General features: G+C 57.9%; 1 protein-coding gene across 2 annotated transcripts in view; it reads right to left on the minus strand.

The window, feature by feature from the left end:
* LOC306650399 (FERM domain-containing protein 4B) overlaps nt 1-15,369 on the minus strand; it is a gene marked incomplete at its 5' end in the record, with an annotated part of 188,852 nt that overhangs the window by 105,319 nt on the left and 68,164 nt on the right. Inside the window, one exon of one of the 2 annotated variants that reach the window (XM_079122422.1) lies at nt 28-93. The exons of the other annotated variant lie outside the window; for it this stretch is intronic. Within the exon in view, the coding sequence (XP_078978548.1) occupies nt 28-93 (66 nt within the window). Of the gene's footprint in view, nt 1-27; nt 94-15,369 lie in introns of those variants that run through there. 2 annotated transcript variants of the gene reach the window in all.

The raw sequence follows: 15,369 nt of genomic DNA on the forward strand, positions 1-15,369 counted from the left end.
AGGCTGCCTGTCAGGGGAGGCGCCTACCTGAACCAGCAGCTCCAGCCTTCTGCCGTCCAGGAGGTGCACCTGGCAATGCCTGCCCTCTGTCATCTGCGGGGACAAGACGAAGGTGTGGTGTTAGACGGGCCCGGCCAGCAAACCCTCCAGCCAGCGTGCCACTTCCCGCACAGGGGATGTGCTCAGCCTGAGACGGCCTGCGTGTGGTCCCTCGACGGGCTCGGCCAGAAACACCAGCATGAACTTGGATTTGAAAAGAAGAGAATGAAAAGCAAAGGCCGCTCAGTCTGTAGAAACTGCAGTGCCTCTCGCGTTCGCTGAGCCCAGGCCACGCCCTCTAGGGTCCCCCCCGGGAGCGGCCCCAGCCCTTCCCAGAGAAGGCGCCAGAGTCCTCGAATGGGTGTTTCATTTTGGCAGACAGAGCCTGCCTATGATTGGAAGGCATTGTCAAGAATACGGCGCGTGCATAAGTAGAAGAAAAACACGTGAAACTCAAGCTAAATGGAAAGTCTTCATTTTTAAAATTTGCCCCTTTGGCTGGGCACAGTGACACACACCTGTAATCCCAGCAACTCAGGAGGCTGAGAGCGGGAGGATCAGAGTTCAAAGCCAGCCTCAGCAACTTTGGCAAGACCCTAAGAAACTTAGTGAGACCCTGTCTCAAAAACCAGGCTGGGGATGTGGCTCAGAGGTTAAGCACCCCTGGGTTTAATCCCTGGTACCAAAGAAAAAAAAAAGGATTTTGCCCCCCTTTAGTATATCGCCACCTGTAGTGAGGATACATAGTCAAAAGCAGCTTGACACTACATTTCCAATGATGCACAGTCCTTGTCTTTTGAAATTGCAGTTCTGGAAAATGTTTCAATGACACGTAGGATGCGAGCTGCCTCATGACTAGCCCTTGCTCTGAACCACCTCGTCTTCAGAAATCACCACCCGTGGGGGAGGAGAGTCCTCACGGGCTGCTCTTATGTGTATTTTCCGACGTCCATGTTCACAGACTTAAAGGAAGGCTTTCCTGTTCAGTGCTGCACCCTCATAGTATTGAACTGGACTCGCGGCTCCTGCAGATGGAGGGCTCCAGACTTCCAAAAAGCGCAGCCATCCGAAAGGCAATATACACGAATCACCGGAAGTACCGAGGGGCCACCAGCGACTAAACCCAAAGCTTGACCGCGGTGGACAGGGCCGACCCCTACTGCTGCCAGACGGCAGCTACGGACCTGGCTAGCCAGCGCCTGGCGGGCAGACCACCTGTTACACATGCAACCGTAGCGCTGCTCTGGGCCCTGCTGGGAGGACTCAGGGGTGCATCCAAACTAGCCATTTAAGGGCAGAAGGGAAGGGCCATGATTAAGATGTCCACAACAGAACCAATTAAGGCTGAAGACCACATTCTGAAAGTGAACTGCCAGACTTCCTATTTCTTACAACATGTATTGTGTGTCTGTTTACATGTGTGCACATACAACACACGTATGTATACAGATCCATGCACACACACACACACAACATGCACACACACCTACACACATGTGCACACACACACACACACCCCTCTTTTTCCGTGCAGGTGGGGCTCTGCGACCTTCACCGCTGACCTTACATTTTTAGGTCCGCGTTTCTTGGTGTCTCCGTGCGCCTATGGGGGCTGTGTTCTTCCTGAAGCTTCTGAATTCCCAACCCTCATGAGCACCCTCAGCCACACAGGGAGTCTCCTGAGAGGCCCTGGGCTGGCTCCAGTGTCTGGGCCCTGGCAGCCACGTCAGCATGCGCTCTGCCCACGTGGCTCTGTCCAGGGTGGGGAGGTGCCCAGACACACCCATTCCTGCACCCCTCTCTACCCCTCTCTACCCCGTGAAGCTAACCTGCACTGGCTTCTGCTTCTTGCCAGCAGGAGCACCTTCCCAGATCCTGTGAAGTGAAGCTCTCCAAGGATGGACTGCAGATGACCGCCTGGTCATCACCACGGGCTGCCCACGACCCAGCCACCAGGTGGGGCCACACCAGGGGGAGCGGAAAGCCACAGAGGGCTGCCTGCCACACTGGCCCTCTCCTCTGCAGGAGCTGGTTGTCCGGGAGGCCGGGGCCCAGCTGAGCCTCACTGGCAGTAAGAAAGCCGCCCTCCTCACTTAGGTGGGCTGTGGAGAATGGGCGCACACGATTTGTGCTTCAGAGCAAAGCTGACAACTGAACTTAACTGATGCTGTTAGAAATCAGGAGGCGCCACTGATAAAAGTTCCAGGGACAGCTGCTTTCCACAGATGGCAGGAGCTGCAAGCCCTGGGCCTGATTTGGGCAGGCACAGCGGCTGCCTCTCGGGGTGGGTTTGTGATCTCTGGTTACCCAGTGTGCCACCTGCCAGGATCCACGGAGTCCTGCATCTGAGCGGGAAGTTCACATGGCACCAGGGAAGAGAGATGGGGGGACAGCAGAGGCCTTGCTGGGCAGCCAAGAACTGGATCCGACACGCATTCTGAATAGATGCCCAGCCTCGGCTGCAGCTCTTAGGGCGCATGCTCCCCCAGGCACTGGGAAGCCCAGGCCCGAGAGAGATGGGACTTGCCCGGGAGTTCCCAGCCGGGCAGACTGGCTCAGCACCAAAGCTTTCGAGCGCTAGTGCTTGGAGGAGTGCCTCGGCCTCTCCTTGCCTTATGAGAAACGTCCCAGCAGCCTTCAGTCTGGTCCTGCAGGAGTGCACTACCCCATGTCTGGGGGCCACAGTATCACAGCCCCTATTTGTTTGAGAACTGAAACAGCTAGACTCTTTTTGTGATCTATACATGTCACCTTAATAAGCAGCTTTTTCATGGGAGAACGCTGTTGACGCATTTTTAAAGAGGGTGAGTGGCAGGTCAAGTCAGCACGTCAGTTAACGAGCTCGGGCAGAAGAGCCTGCTAGAATGTAAGTATCGGGAGTAGAGAAAGAAAGGGACCACCGGTCCCGTGGGCCTGCCCTGTGCCTGTGACCCCACACAGGGCGCTGTCACCCAAGCCCTGTGCTCTGTGCTTTATGAACCTGACCACCCTCCCCGAGGGTGCCTCTGTCACCACACCTGTGTTACAGGTGGGACCGAAGTTAGGTTACAAATGGCAAAGGCGCCGCTGGGGAGCAGAGCCCAGCTACCTGTGCCACACGGCAGCCTGCCCCCGGCCTGCTACCCAAGGGCTGCCCGTGGTCAGGGAGGGAAGACCGTCTTCCGAGGCAGCCTGAAGCTCCCTCTGCTTCCAGAAAAAATAACTGCAGTGGAAGTAGGCTTGTGTTATTTGTGAATAGAAAAATCAATCACAGAGGGCATCTATTAACAGGGAGCCGAGGAAAGCCACTAGCTGGAGAGCTCCGTCCCCGGGCTGCGCTGTCGGTCACCTGCGCAGGTCACGCACCTCACAAACACCATCTCATCCAAACGAGCTTTTTTGCAACAGGTCAGTTTTCTAAAATTTCAGAAAACAATGCAACAAAAAAAGGAAAGAAGAAGAAACAAGAAGCCGCAGACGAGACATTTCTTACTTGTTCTAAAACATGACTCTCGCCAAGCCCGCCTTCCGATTTCAACCACAGGACTGAAGGTGACGCACCTGGTTCTTCCCTGAACACAGAGCCACCCCCTCTTTCTGGAGGCACTGGGGATTGAACCCAGGGCCTTGAACACGCCGGGAAAGCACTCAGCTATACTCCAGCCCTTTTCTACTTTTTGCTAAGTTGCCAAGGCTGGCCTTAAACTTGTGGCCCTTCCTCCTCAGCCTCCTGTGTCCCTGGGATTATAGGCACCTGGCTTAGAATCACTTCTGAACCCCACAGAGACCCGGGAACAGTTTCTGAGTGGACTCTTATGTCAGAGCAGTCAAGCCTCAACGACATGCTCTGTCTGTCTGTCTGTCTGTCTCTCTCACACGCACCCCAGGAAAGCCTCTCCACCTGCACGCCACGCTCCTTCCCCACCCCTTCTCATCCAGCCCCAGGAGCCCAGAGTTCCACTGGCCTGGCACACCTGGGCTGGACCTCCCACCTGGGCCTGTGGGCTGCCTGTTGCTCCCCAGCTGGTAGAAGTGGGTCCTCAGAGGGGAAGTGCTGTTGGGTGGTGGAAAGACCATCCCTCTGGTCACAGTCACATGCGGAAGGTCCAGGGGAAGAGAGAGCACCCGGGCCTGACCTCTGGTCCACAGCCCTGGGGCTGGGGGCTGCTCAGCCCAGAGAGCACTGGCCCTGCAGGTGCTGGCCGTCCCCAGCACCGGGGGGACAAAGAAGCAGCAGTGGCACAGAACCCCCCGGGCAGCAGCCATGCTGGGGTCCAAGTCTCTGTGAGCACGCACCCACCCCACAGATCCAATCCCACCACCTGGCTTGAGACCAGGGAGCAGAGAGGGTCGTATGAAACCAAAAGGGGAATTCAAGACCGGGCGGAAGAGGGGCAGGCGGGCCACGGACGACGGCCGGTCAGAGGAGAGGCACCAGGAAGTAACACGGAAAAGGTCCCAAATCCCAGACTGGCCTGGCTTTGGCCGTTCTGTGGAAAACAGAACGGCCAAAGCCTGGTGAGGAGTGACAAGCGTCCCCAAGGGCTCCCTGGTGACCTCTGAAGGCTTAGCAGAGGGACGGTCTCCTCACGACTGCTCTCTCCATGTCCCCAGGTGAGCTGCCCCTCTCCACCAGGGTGTCCCTGTCCTCATATGGGGACCTGCCCCTGTCCACCAGGACGTCCCTGTCCTCATATGGGGACCTGCCCTGTCCAGCAGGACGTCCCTGTCCTCATATGGGGACCTGCCCCTCTCCACAGGACATCCCTATCCTCATATGGGGACCTGCCCTGTCCAGCAGGATGTCCCTGTCCTCATATGGGGTCCTGCCCCTCTCCATAGGACGTCCCTGTCCTCACCTGGGGACCTGCCCCTCTCCGGCAGGGCACACTGCCTCCCCTGACAGCTTGTATTCCTGACCTGCTCAGCTGTCCTGCCTTCCACTGTGACACACACGTGAAGTTGGGGACCTTGCCTGCTCTGTTCTCCGCAGGATCCGCGAGCCTCGAGGAAGGAAGGTGCACTACTACCTCAGGGAAGCTGTGCCCACTGTTGGGAGTGAAGACATTCACCCCAACACAGCCTCAGAAATGCCTAACCTGGCCGAGCGTGGCCAGGAGGCCGTCCCAGACACTCCCCTGCCTTGGCCCAGAAAACTGGACGCGTTCCTGCAAGCTTTCTGCCCGAGAACAAGGTGAGCCATGAGTCCTCATCAGACTAGATGTCCTGCCGGGCCTGGGGACCGAGAGGGGCCTGTTGAGTGGACCGGGTGTTCTGTTTCTCCGGGATGACGTCAGCCCTGGCTGCACAGGCCCCTTTTGTGCCAGCTCTGGGTGGTGACACCGTTCAGAGGATGGCCTGGGCTGACACCGGGTCTCCAACAGTCACGTGACTCCCCGTCCGGCTCCGAGCAGGCTGCTGCCCCCAGCAGCCCACGGGCACAGGCTTCCCATCCGTGGGAGATGCCTCGTCCATGGTGCCGCCTCCTCCTGGCTGCCAGCAGCCCTGCCAGGAGGAAGCCGGGGAATGAGACCTTACAGACGGAGGCTGAGGCCCAGAGGCCCCGCTGTCTCAGGTCCTGCTGCGGCAAAGGGGGTACGATCTCTGGCTGGACAGTGGAACCGGAGGAGGACTCTCCTGCTCCTGAGGAGAGGAGAAGAAAAGGAGAGCCAGCCAGAGGGGAGGAGAGGAAAGGGCGGGAGGTGGAGGAGAGAGAGACCAAAGACGGAACTGGGTCCGAGTCACACTCCTCAACAAAAGCGGCAGCAAAGGTGAGCGGCCAGCGCTGGCCCGGACCAGCCCAGGGCCTCGATTCTGTTCACATGGGCCAATGAGTCGAGTCTTCACAACCACCCCCAGGGGCTCCCGTTTCCAGCTGCGTTAAGGGGACACAGCAGTCCAGGCTCAGTGAAGGCGAATGGCCGCCCCCCGCCACCCCACCAGGTCACAGAGCGAGGAAGAGGTGGGCAGGAGGAGACCAGGCAGCTCCGAGTCCAGGACCCCGACTCCCAACACCTGCATCATGGCCTCTGCTACCAAGTGTTGCCCATCTGACGCCCGCTACCCGCGAGATCCCAGGCAGCGTGGCATCTACCGTGGCATCAAGATGGCAGAGGACCAGGCTGTTCTGCAGAGCTTGCCCACATCCACCAGGCCACACCTGGCTGGCTCAGGCCCTCTGGAAGCAAGACCAGAAGAGGACTGAGGTTTCTGTGGTCACCTGGCCCAGGCTGTATCCCCACCCTGCAGAAATACGGGCAGCACCTGCGTCCAGTGATGTTCACTGAGCAGTGGGGCAGAACGAGTTCTCCACCTGCCCAGCTGGTGCCGATCCTGCCACACTCGTGAGGACACCTGGGGTGCAGGATGGCATGGTCGGGCATGGGGCCCCCTGGACCTGACCACGTCCATCGGCGCTGAGGACGTAGCTAGGCCACTATGGAGTGCATTCAGCCTGGACGGCTCCGGGTCACATGCCCGCCCATCCACTTGACAACATCTGCCGGGCACTTTCTCAGTGAAGCACTGTTCTTGGAAGGAACGGCCCCGCAGATGACGCTGACGTGGCCTCTGTCCTGGGGCTCAGATGCTTGTGGCTGGGCAGTCGTGGCTGTGAAGTGCGGCAGCTCCCCACCCTCTCCCTGGACGGCCGCACCCGCCTCTGGCCCCTGACACCAAACCCATCTCCACACTTTGCCACGTTCCCTGGGAACAGCTGCCCTGGAGGTGAGGGGAAGGGACACTGTGGAGCACTCAACAGGGTCTCCAGGTGACATGGCTCTGAAGCAGAAACCCGCCGAGGAGGGGAGTTCTGGCCACGGGCTGGGGCTGAGCTATAGGGCACCTGCTGCTGAGAGCGGCCGGGCCCAGCCCCGCCTGCCCAAAACAAGGAATTCGCTTCCTACCCAGAGGCACAGGAAATGAGCACGGGACACCCGGAAGGGACCCTGGCCCCTGCCCTTCACAAGTGGCTCTCCAGAGCCCAGAGAGCTAACCCTGTTTCCCAGCCATTCAAATTCAACGGCAAGCTCCTTCCTGTGTGGCAGCAAATGAAGAAGGCTGGCCAGGCCACTTCTGTAGGCCAGTGTCCACCTGGCAAGCATCCCATCCAACTTCAGGCAGAGGGGACGGTCCCTGGGGCAGGTGTGTCATGACCGTCGCCTATCAGATTACAGCCTCGTCTCGTAAGGCTGTGAATGACAGGTTTCACAGGAAGAAAGTCACAAAGCAACTTATGAAGTCTGGGGCCAAAGGCCGCCCGGAGCCACCAACCTGGTGTCAGAGACGCGTCCAGGATTCAGAGCGAGAGGCCCCCTTGGTGTCCCTGCCCTGCCATTTGTCTGAGTGTGTGGCCTGAACGTCATGGTATCTCTCTGGACCTCCGCTTCTGCTCCCGTGAAATGGGCACTCTTTGGTCAGCCAAAAATGGTTAAGTTGGTTAAAAGTTACTTTTCCCATGAAAAAGCTTGTTCTGGATTATTAAGATGTTCAAGTTGAAAATCAACCCACCAGAGATCAAAGAGTGGTCCCCCCATGGCCAGGGATTCACGTCACTGACTCCCCCGTGAGGACCAACACACGGACCCCAAGTCACCACAGAGCGCTGCCCCTGGGCACCGAGCTGAGAGTGGAGAGGGCAGACGCTCGCTTCCAGGCCGACTGTGATCTGATTTGGTCATTTTTTTTTCTAAATTGGAGCCTTTTAGCCACACAGAGTGGTCGGGTTCATCTTGACAAACTCGTGCATTCGTGGAACTGGGTTTCAGTTCCCGCCTGCTTTCCCTTCCCTCCTTCCTCCCCTCCTTCTCCTTTCTCTACTTATTATGGGTTAGATGTGCGGTGTCCCCTCAGAGCCCAAGTACGAGACTCTGCAGGAAGCTTACAGGTGAAATGATGCGGTTATGAGAACCTTAACCCCGTCCGTGACTTGATCCCCTGACGGGGACCGACTGGGTGGTAACTGCAGGCAGGCGGGGTGGCTGGAGGAGGCGGGTCACTGGGCGCTGCCTTAGGGGCGTATATTTTATCCCTGGAGAGTGGGAGTCACCAGAAGGTGACGTGTCCTGAGCTGCTTTCCTCCTCACACCCCTCCGCCATGATGCTCGGCCTCTCCTTGGATCTAGAGTCATGGAGTCGGCCACGTATGGACTGAGGTGTCTGAAACTCTGAGCCCCCAGATAAACTTTTCCTCCTTCAATTGTTCTTATCAGTTCTTCTGGGCATAGCAGTGAAAAAACAGACGAAAACACCTGATTTTCCTTTTGCTCATCTATAATTCCTTCATTCATTTATTTTGGGGTACTAGGGACTGAACCCAGGGATACTTAACTGCTGAACCACATCTCCAGCCCTTTTTATTTTGAGACAGTCTTGCTAAGTTTCTTAGGTAGGGCCTTGTTAAGTTGTTGAGGCTGGCCTCGAACTTTCAATCCTTCTGCCTCAGTCTCCGGAAACTTTGGGACCACAGGCATGGGCTGTCACCTCTCCTGGCTTCATCTATTTATTTCTGATGCGTTCTTCCTGCTTATACAAAAAGGTGACACTCCCTGTGGCATATTCACATAGCATGATTTTTAAAACTTCATTCTGCAATTCCTCCCCTTTCCTCGCCCTCCTCCCTCCCTCTCCCTCTTCTCCACTGATCTTCCCTGTATCCCTATGATGGCTGATCCTCCCCCTTTATTTAATTCTAGCTTCCACATTGGAGAGAGATTTTCTCAGTCTGGCTTAGTTCACTTAGCACGATGTTCTCCATTTCCATCTATTTACCAGCAAACGCCCACAATTTCCTCCTTCTTTATAATGGAGGTAAAACTCCTCCTGTCTATACACACTGCAGTTTCTTGCTCCATTCATCTACTGACGGGCATCAGGGTTGGTTCCATAATTTAGCTATTGTGGACTGTGCTGCTATAAACATGGAGGTGGCTGTATCACTATAGTCTGTTCATTTCAGTTTTTGGATAAACACCGAGGAGTGGGATAGCTGGGGCATACGGTGGTTCCATGCCTAGTTCTTGAGGGGTCTCCACACTGCTCTCCAGGGTGGTCACACTAGTCTGCAGTCCCACCAAGGACGTATCAATGCACCTTTCCCCCCACATCCTCACCAGCCTCTCTTGCTGTCCATAATCTTGATTATTACCATTCTGACTGGAATAAGACGAAGTCTTGATTTGCATTTTCCTGATCGCTAGAGATGCTGAACATTTTTTCATGCACTTGTTGGCCATTTGCACTTCTTATTTTGAGATGTGTCCATTTAGTTCTTTTGCCCATTTGTTGACTGGGTGATGTTTTGGGGTGTTAATAAACTCTCCGAGTTCTTTATATAGTTGGATGCTAATCCCCTGTCAGAGAAGCGGCTGGCCAAGATGTGCTCTCGTTCTGCAGCCTCTCTCTTCACGCTCTCGATCATTCCTTTGCACGCAGAAGATTTTCAGTTGGATGGCATCCCGCTTACTGATTCTTGGTTTTACTTTTTGTGCTTTTTGGGGTCTTGGTAAGGAAGTCAGGGCCTGCCCCATATGACGGAGTGTCGACCCTGGCTTTTCTTCCAGCAGTTTCAAGGTTTCTGGCCCAAGTCCTAGGTCCTGGGTCATGGGCCTGCCTGTCTCTGCTCTTGCCAACAGGAGATGGAGGTCAGGAACTGTTTGGGCTTCCTGTCCTGTGTTTCCCATACCTGTTGTTTGAGGCGTTCTCACGCAGCCCTGTGACAAGGACAGCTCTTGGGTTCCCTTTCACAGTGAAGAGGCTGAGACTCCTGAGGTTGGGAACAGCTCACCTGAGGTCACAGGTAAGAAGGGCTGAGCCCAGCTGGACAAGGGGCTCCCAGACGACACGGTGGTTCCCTATGAACAGCAGCACTGTCCACCCCGCGGCGACCGGGCCAGAGACCGCAGTGCTCACTTTCACAAAGCCACGCCGGACATTTCTGCGCTTCTCCGGAAGGCAGTATCCTCCTTACCAAACCCGGTTGTTAGGCTGTATTTTTAGACACTATGGTACAGTATCAGTGAGCCGAAGGGAAGGCGCCACAGACACGTGCACAGGAAACGTGGCAAACACGCAACCCCGAGCCCCGGGCCGTGGCTGGGGCTTCCGTTTTCCACGCAGTCTGGGTGAAGCGGAATGAGGCTCTGGAACGGAAAGCTCTGGAAAGTGGAGACTCTTGCTCTGGAGTGGAGGCAAGCGGCAGGCGGCCTGCGGTGTGGAAACCTCACCCTGCCAACCGTCGGCTGCCTCTGAATGGCAGCCCGTGGAAGGAGGGCTGCCTGCCGCGCTCTTCAGACACCATGGGGACACGTGCGGCTGGGGAGAAGCTCTGGCAACTGCAGTGCTGTCACTGGGAGGCGTCCGGGCACCACGTCTTTGGAGACCCTGGACGAGAGCCCCAGAGCCCCCGGCACCCACGCCGCCCGCGAGCCCGCGCTTAGCAAACCCACTAGAAAACCAGACGTCGGCTTTACGCCAGTTTCGCACGATCGTCGCCAGGGCTCCGCGTTGCTGTTCTCCATCAGCCTGAGCAGCTCTGAGGAGGCTTCTCGGAGCCTCAGCTCTTCAGGACGCCCGCGGGAAGTCCTCGGGAAGAGATGATGGAGGAAAACGGGCTGCACGGGGTCCAGAGTCCTGGCTGCCCCACAGCTGGAGAGGGATTGAGAGAAGCATCGCCAGAGCGTGAGCGCAGAAAAGGCAGACCCTTTCTTTTCCTTTTTGATTCGCGGGGACAGACCAGAGCCTGCAGCGGCCAGCCTGGTGCTCTGCAGCATGAGCGGCACCCGGGCCAGGGGACGCTCACTCCTGCTGACCAGGACGGGTGCCACTGGGGGCCTCTGACGCGTAGTCACCAGCTCCCGGGGTACCTAGGCAGCCCTGCCTGTAGAGGCATTCAGACTCAACGTGGGACTCGAAGAGGAAAACGATGACATGAAGCCAAACCCCGCGAGCCACAGGCCAGGGCGGACAGCGGAGGAAGCCGGAGCCGGAAGAAAAGAGTTCCCGGCCGCAGCAGGCCACACGCGGGGCAACGCGGCCTCGGAGGAGAGTGGGGCTGCGGCCTGCGCTCGGTGCTGACCAGGGCCAGCACCCGACTCCCACCTGGCCGTCAGGCACCACCGACCTGAGGAACCAAGCTCCCCACGAAACACTCAAAGGCGGCGGGCCGAGCCGAGCCACTGCGATCCATGCCTCGCTGAGCCGTCCTTTTCCTCTGGGGGCTCCTGTGTCCACTGAGCCCAGTGGCAGCCACCCAACCTGACCGTGTGAGCGCTGGCACCACAACACTGCCCGTGCTGCCGGCCAGCAGCCCTGTGCTGCGGAGCCGGGTGCTGCAGGAGGCGCGGGTCCCAGGCCAGCGTGGCACAGAACCCTCCAGTGGGACCAGGAGGACAGGAGGAAGGATGAGCGGCCTCCCTCAGACGGCTGGGTCCAAGGCCGGCTCACTGGCCTTTGAGGGGCTATGTCTTTAGGACGGGCACAGCGAGACCCCTGCGAGGCGGCTGTGCTGTGGCTGCAGGGCCAGTGTGAACACGCACCCGGGGGATGCCCTGGCGCACATGGGCTCCGCTGCCCTGGGGCTGCGGCCCACGCCCACTGCTGTCGCCCCGCTGCCCGGAGGGGACATGGCCTCGTGTGGAGCCCGGTGCCTCTCACTGTCTGCAGCTGCCCAGCCTCTCCGAGGGTGCCCCGCTCCTCGAGGGTGCTGGCCAAACACCCGTGCCACCAGCGCAGGAGTCCCTTCAAGTCCAACTGGCTTGCTTCTGGGTGCTCTGTCCCCGCCCACCGGCCACACCCCCGGCACAGCCTGGCCTCTGCGGGCTGTCGGTAAAACAGACAGGTGGACAGAGGAGGCTGAGTCTGTTCCAGGGGCACAATGCGTGGGTTCTCTCCTCCGCCTACCGACCTCTTCCCAGCTCTGCTGCCGCCACCCTCTGGAACCTCCCGCTAACGGGGCCACCCTGACCCGTCCACCCAGAGGCAGAACGCCACCCTCTGGAACCTCCCGCTAATGGGGACACCTGACCGTCCAACCCCGAGGCAGACGCCACCCTCTGGAACCTCCTGCTAACGGGGCCACCTGACCGTCCTCCTGCTAACGGGGCCACCTGACCATCCACCCGGAGGCAGACGTTTTCCAGCATCCCCTACGCAGCGGAGCTCGCCGGCACGTGCTCGGCTCCGCAGGCGGTTCTCTCTGCCGCTCTCAGTCCCTCCGCTGGTGAGGAAGGACCTTGAGGAGGACTCCTGCCCACACGTGGGGCAGTCTCCAGGGAGCCATGAGGTCCCCGGCCTGCCTGGGCTCTTCTCAACCGGCTTCTGCCGCTGAGTTTCTGAAGGGGAAGGGGGCCGGCCACTTGAAAGCACAGTGCAGTGGCAGGACCTGGCTCCCTGGGCGGCCGCTGAACTCTGAATTGCTATCCACCGTGGGCAGGGGACGGTGCAGGCTGGACTTGCTGGGCAGCAGTGGGCACAGCCCCGTGGGAGTCTCACTGTGTGGCGTGGACCCCAGACCTTCTCCGAGCAGCTGGTGACTCCAGAAGGTCAGCGCCCTCTGAGCGGCGGGCACCGGGCTCCTCTTTGCTGAGCGTTCTGAGCACCCCTCTGTGGCAGCTGCTGCCGTTTCCTAAAGCCTGAGCCACGATCTAAGGAGCGCGAAGGTCAAGGGCAGGGACGGGCGTCCGCCCAGGCGTCTGCAGCACCCGCGAGACCTCGCGGGGTCGCCACGTCACCTGAGTCCTGCTGATGATCATGAACAACGCGACATTTTTTGCTAAAAATGAAGAGATGGCCACAGATGCCTCGGGGCGGGCACATCTGAAGGCCGCCCAGTGGTGGGTGGGTGGCGGGCAGTTCCCTCTGTCCTTGACCCCACGGGTGCGAGGAGCAAGGCAGCCTCTGGCTTCCTTGACTTACTGATCCACTCACTCACTGACGCTCAGGGCACGTGGCCCCCAGCTACACCCCAACTCCCGTCTACATTCTGAGATAGGGTCTCACTAGGTTGCCAAGGCTGGTTTCGATTTTTTTTAATCATTTTAAAAATTTGTTCTAATTAGTTACACGTGACGGCAGAATCCCCCTCCTCAGCCCCCAGAGCAGCTGGGACTACAGGCATGTGCTGCCACGTCTGGTCACACTTAACCATGGTCTGCTGGGCGTGGAGCTGCACCCCTGTCATCCCAGTGACGGGGAGGCTGAGGCAGGAGGATCGCAGGTTCAAAGCCAGCCTCAGCAACTTGGTGAAGCCCTAAGCGACTTGGTGAGACGCTTCCTCAAATAAAAAATGAAAAAAAAAGGCTGGGGACGTGGCTCAGAGCTTAAGCACCCCTGGGTTCAGCCCCCAGTACCCAGAAAGAGAAACGAGGCTCCGCCACCACCCGTCCCGCCTGGGCCTTACTCTTTCGAAGCACGTTCACCTCTGCTTCCTCGTCTGACGGCCACACCAGGTCTGACTCCCACCCCAGGGAGGCCACAGAGGCCAGAGCGGGTGGTGCTTTCTCCACGTCACCAGTCACCAGCCACCAGCCGCCAGCCGCACAGAGCCGGGAACCCCGAGGGGCGTCCTCCTCCCTCCAGACAGCCTCCTGCCCGCATGAGGATCTGCGAAGAGAGCCCGCAGAGCAGTGCCTGGCCTCCTCTGGGCCTCCTCCATGGAGGCTGCCAGGACCTCGAGCAGGAGTGGAGGTGGGGGCAGCTGCCCTGGGCAGCATGGGGAGTGGGCAGCCTGCCGGCCGGAGCCTGCACATTGCACAAGGTCAGTGAGGACAGTGCACTTGACACACCGGGACTTTACAACAGCCTCGACGGGTCCGGGCGGGGGGCCTGCTACTCTAGGACTGACTGTCGCTGTTTCAGGGTCCCCAGGGTCCAGTGCACGGCGAGGGACAGCTTTATCACAGAGCAGCGAACCGTCAGAAACCAAGAACAAAGGCGGGACGAGGAGCTGGGCCTCAGAGTCCGAGCATCCCTGCTCCCCAGGCTCCCTCGCCTGCCTGCCTTGTCGAGTTCTGGGGGTGGGAGGGTCAGCCAAGTGGCCACGGCGTCCCTCCTCCTCAGACCCGGCAGTGAGGTGTGAACTGAAGCACGCGGGGACCGCCAGGCACCCTCCCCAAGTGGAACCTGTCCTACGTCCTCATTTCCTTCTTCTGATTGCAAGGCCCCTTCCGCCTCCCCGGAGGTGTGGAGGGTGGTCCCTGCTCAGCGGCGGGGCAGGCAGCTCGGGTGCCAGGCAGGTGGCTCTCAGAGTCCAACTTCCACAGAGTGTGGTCCAGGCGGGGGCAGGAATGGGTGCTGGGGCGCCAGGAACACCCCGCTCTGGCCACAGCGCCCTTTGCTGGGGCACAGAAGGATGGAGAAGGGCACCACACACGGGCCAGGCGGTCTCGCTGAAAGTGCACTCAAGACTGTGGCTCCAAGGCAGGTCCAGTAATGAGGTTAGAGTTTGCAACACAATCTCTCCCCAAGGAGAAGCTAAACGTCTTGAGGAGGAACTTTCCAGGCTTTCTAGAACGTTCATCAGATTTGTAATGGGTTCATGTCCTTAAAATGGCTGAGGAACAGCCCTTAAATCATAAGCACCTGAGTCTGGTGCAGTGGCGCACGCCTGTAATCCCACTTACTGAGGAGGCTGAGGCAGGAGGATCGTAATTCAAGGCCAGTCTCAGCAATTTAGTGAGACCCTAAGCAACTAAGTGAGACCTGTCTCAAAAAAAAAATGAAAAGGGCTAGGGTGTAGCTCAGTGGAAAAGTGCCCCTGGGTTCAATCCCCAGTACCAAAAACTAAAACTAAACAAGCCAAACAATGCTGAGCAGGAAGAGTGAAGCAGGAGGCCTCGCTCTGCCAGACCTGAAGCTATACCACAGAGCAACAGCATGGTATTGGCACCAAAACAGACAGGTAGACCAATGGTACAAAATAGAAGACACAGAGACAAACCCACAAAATTGGTTGCAAAATGGTGCAGCCACTCTGGAAAGCAGTGTGGAGATTCCTCAGAAAACTTGGAATGGACCCACCATTTGGCCCAACTATCCCACTCCTCGGTTTATACCTAAAGGACTTAAAATCAGCAAACTACTGTGACACAGCCACATCAATGTTCATAGCAGCTCAATTCACAATAGCTAGATTGGAACCACTCTAGATGCCCTTCAACAGATGAATGGATAGAGAAACTATGGTATATACACACAATGGAATATTATTCAGCCATAAAAAGAACAAAATTATGGCATTTGCAGGTAAATGGATGGAGCTGGAGAATATCATGCTAAGCAAAATAAGCCAATCCCAAAAACCAAAGGCTGAATGTTTTTTCTGATAAGTGCATGCTGATTCATAATGGGGTGGGG

This window comes from Sciurus vulgaris (assembly GCF_902686455.1).
Source record: "Sciurus vulgaris genome assembly, chromosome: 19".
Taxonomy (NCBI): Eukaryota; Metazoa; Chordata; class Mammalia; order Rodentia; family Sciuridae; genus Sciurus; species Sciurus vulgaris.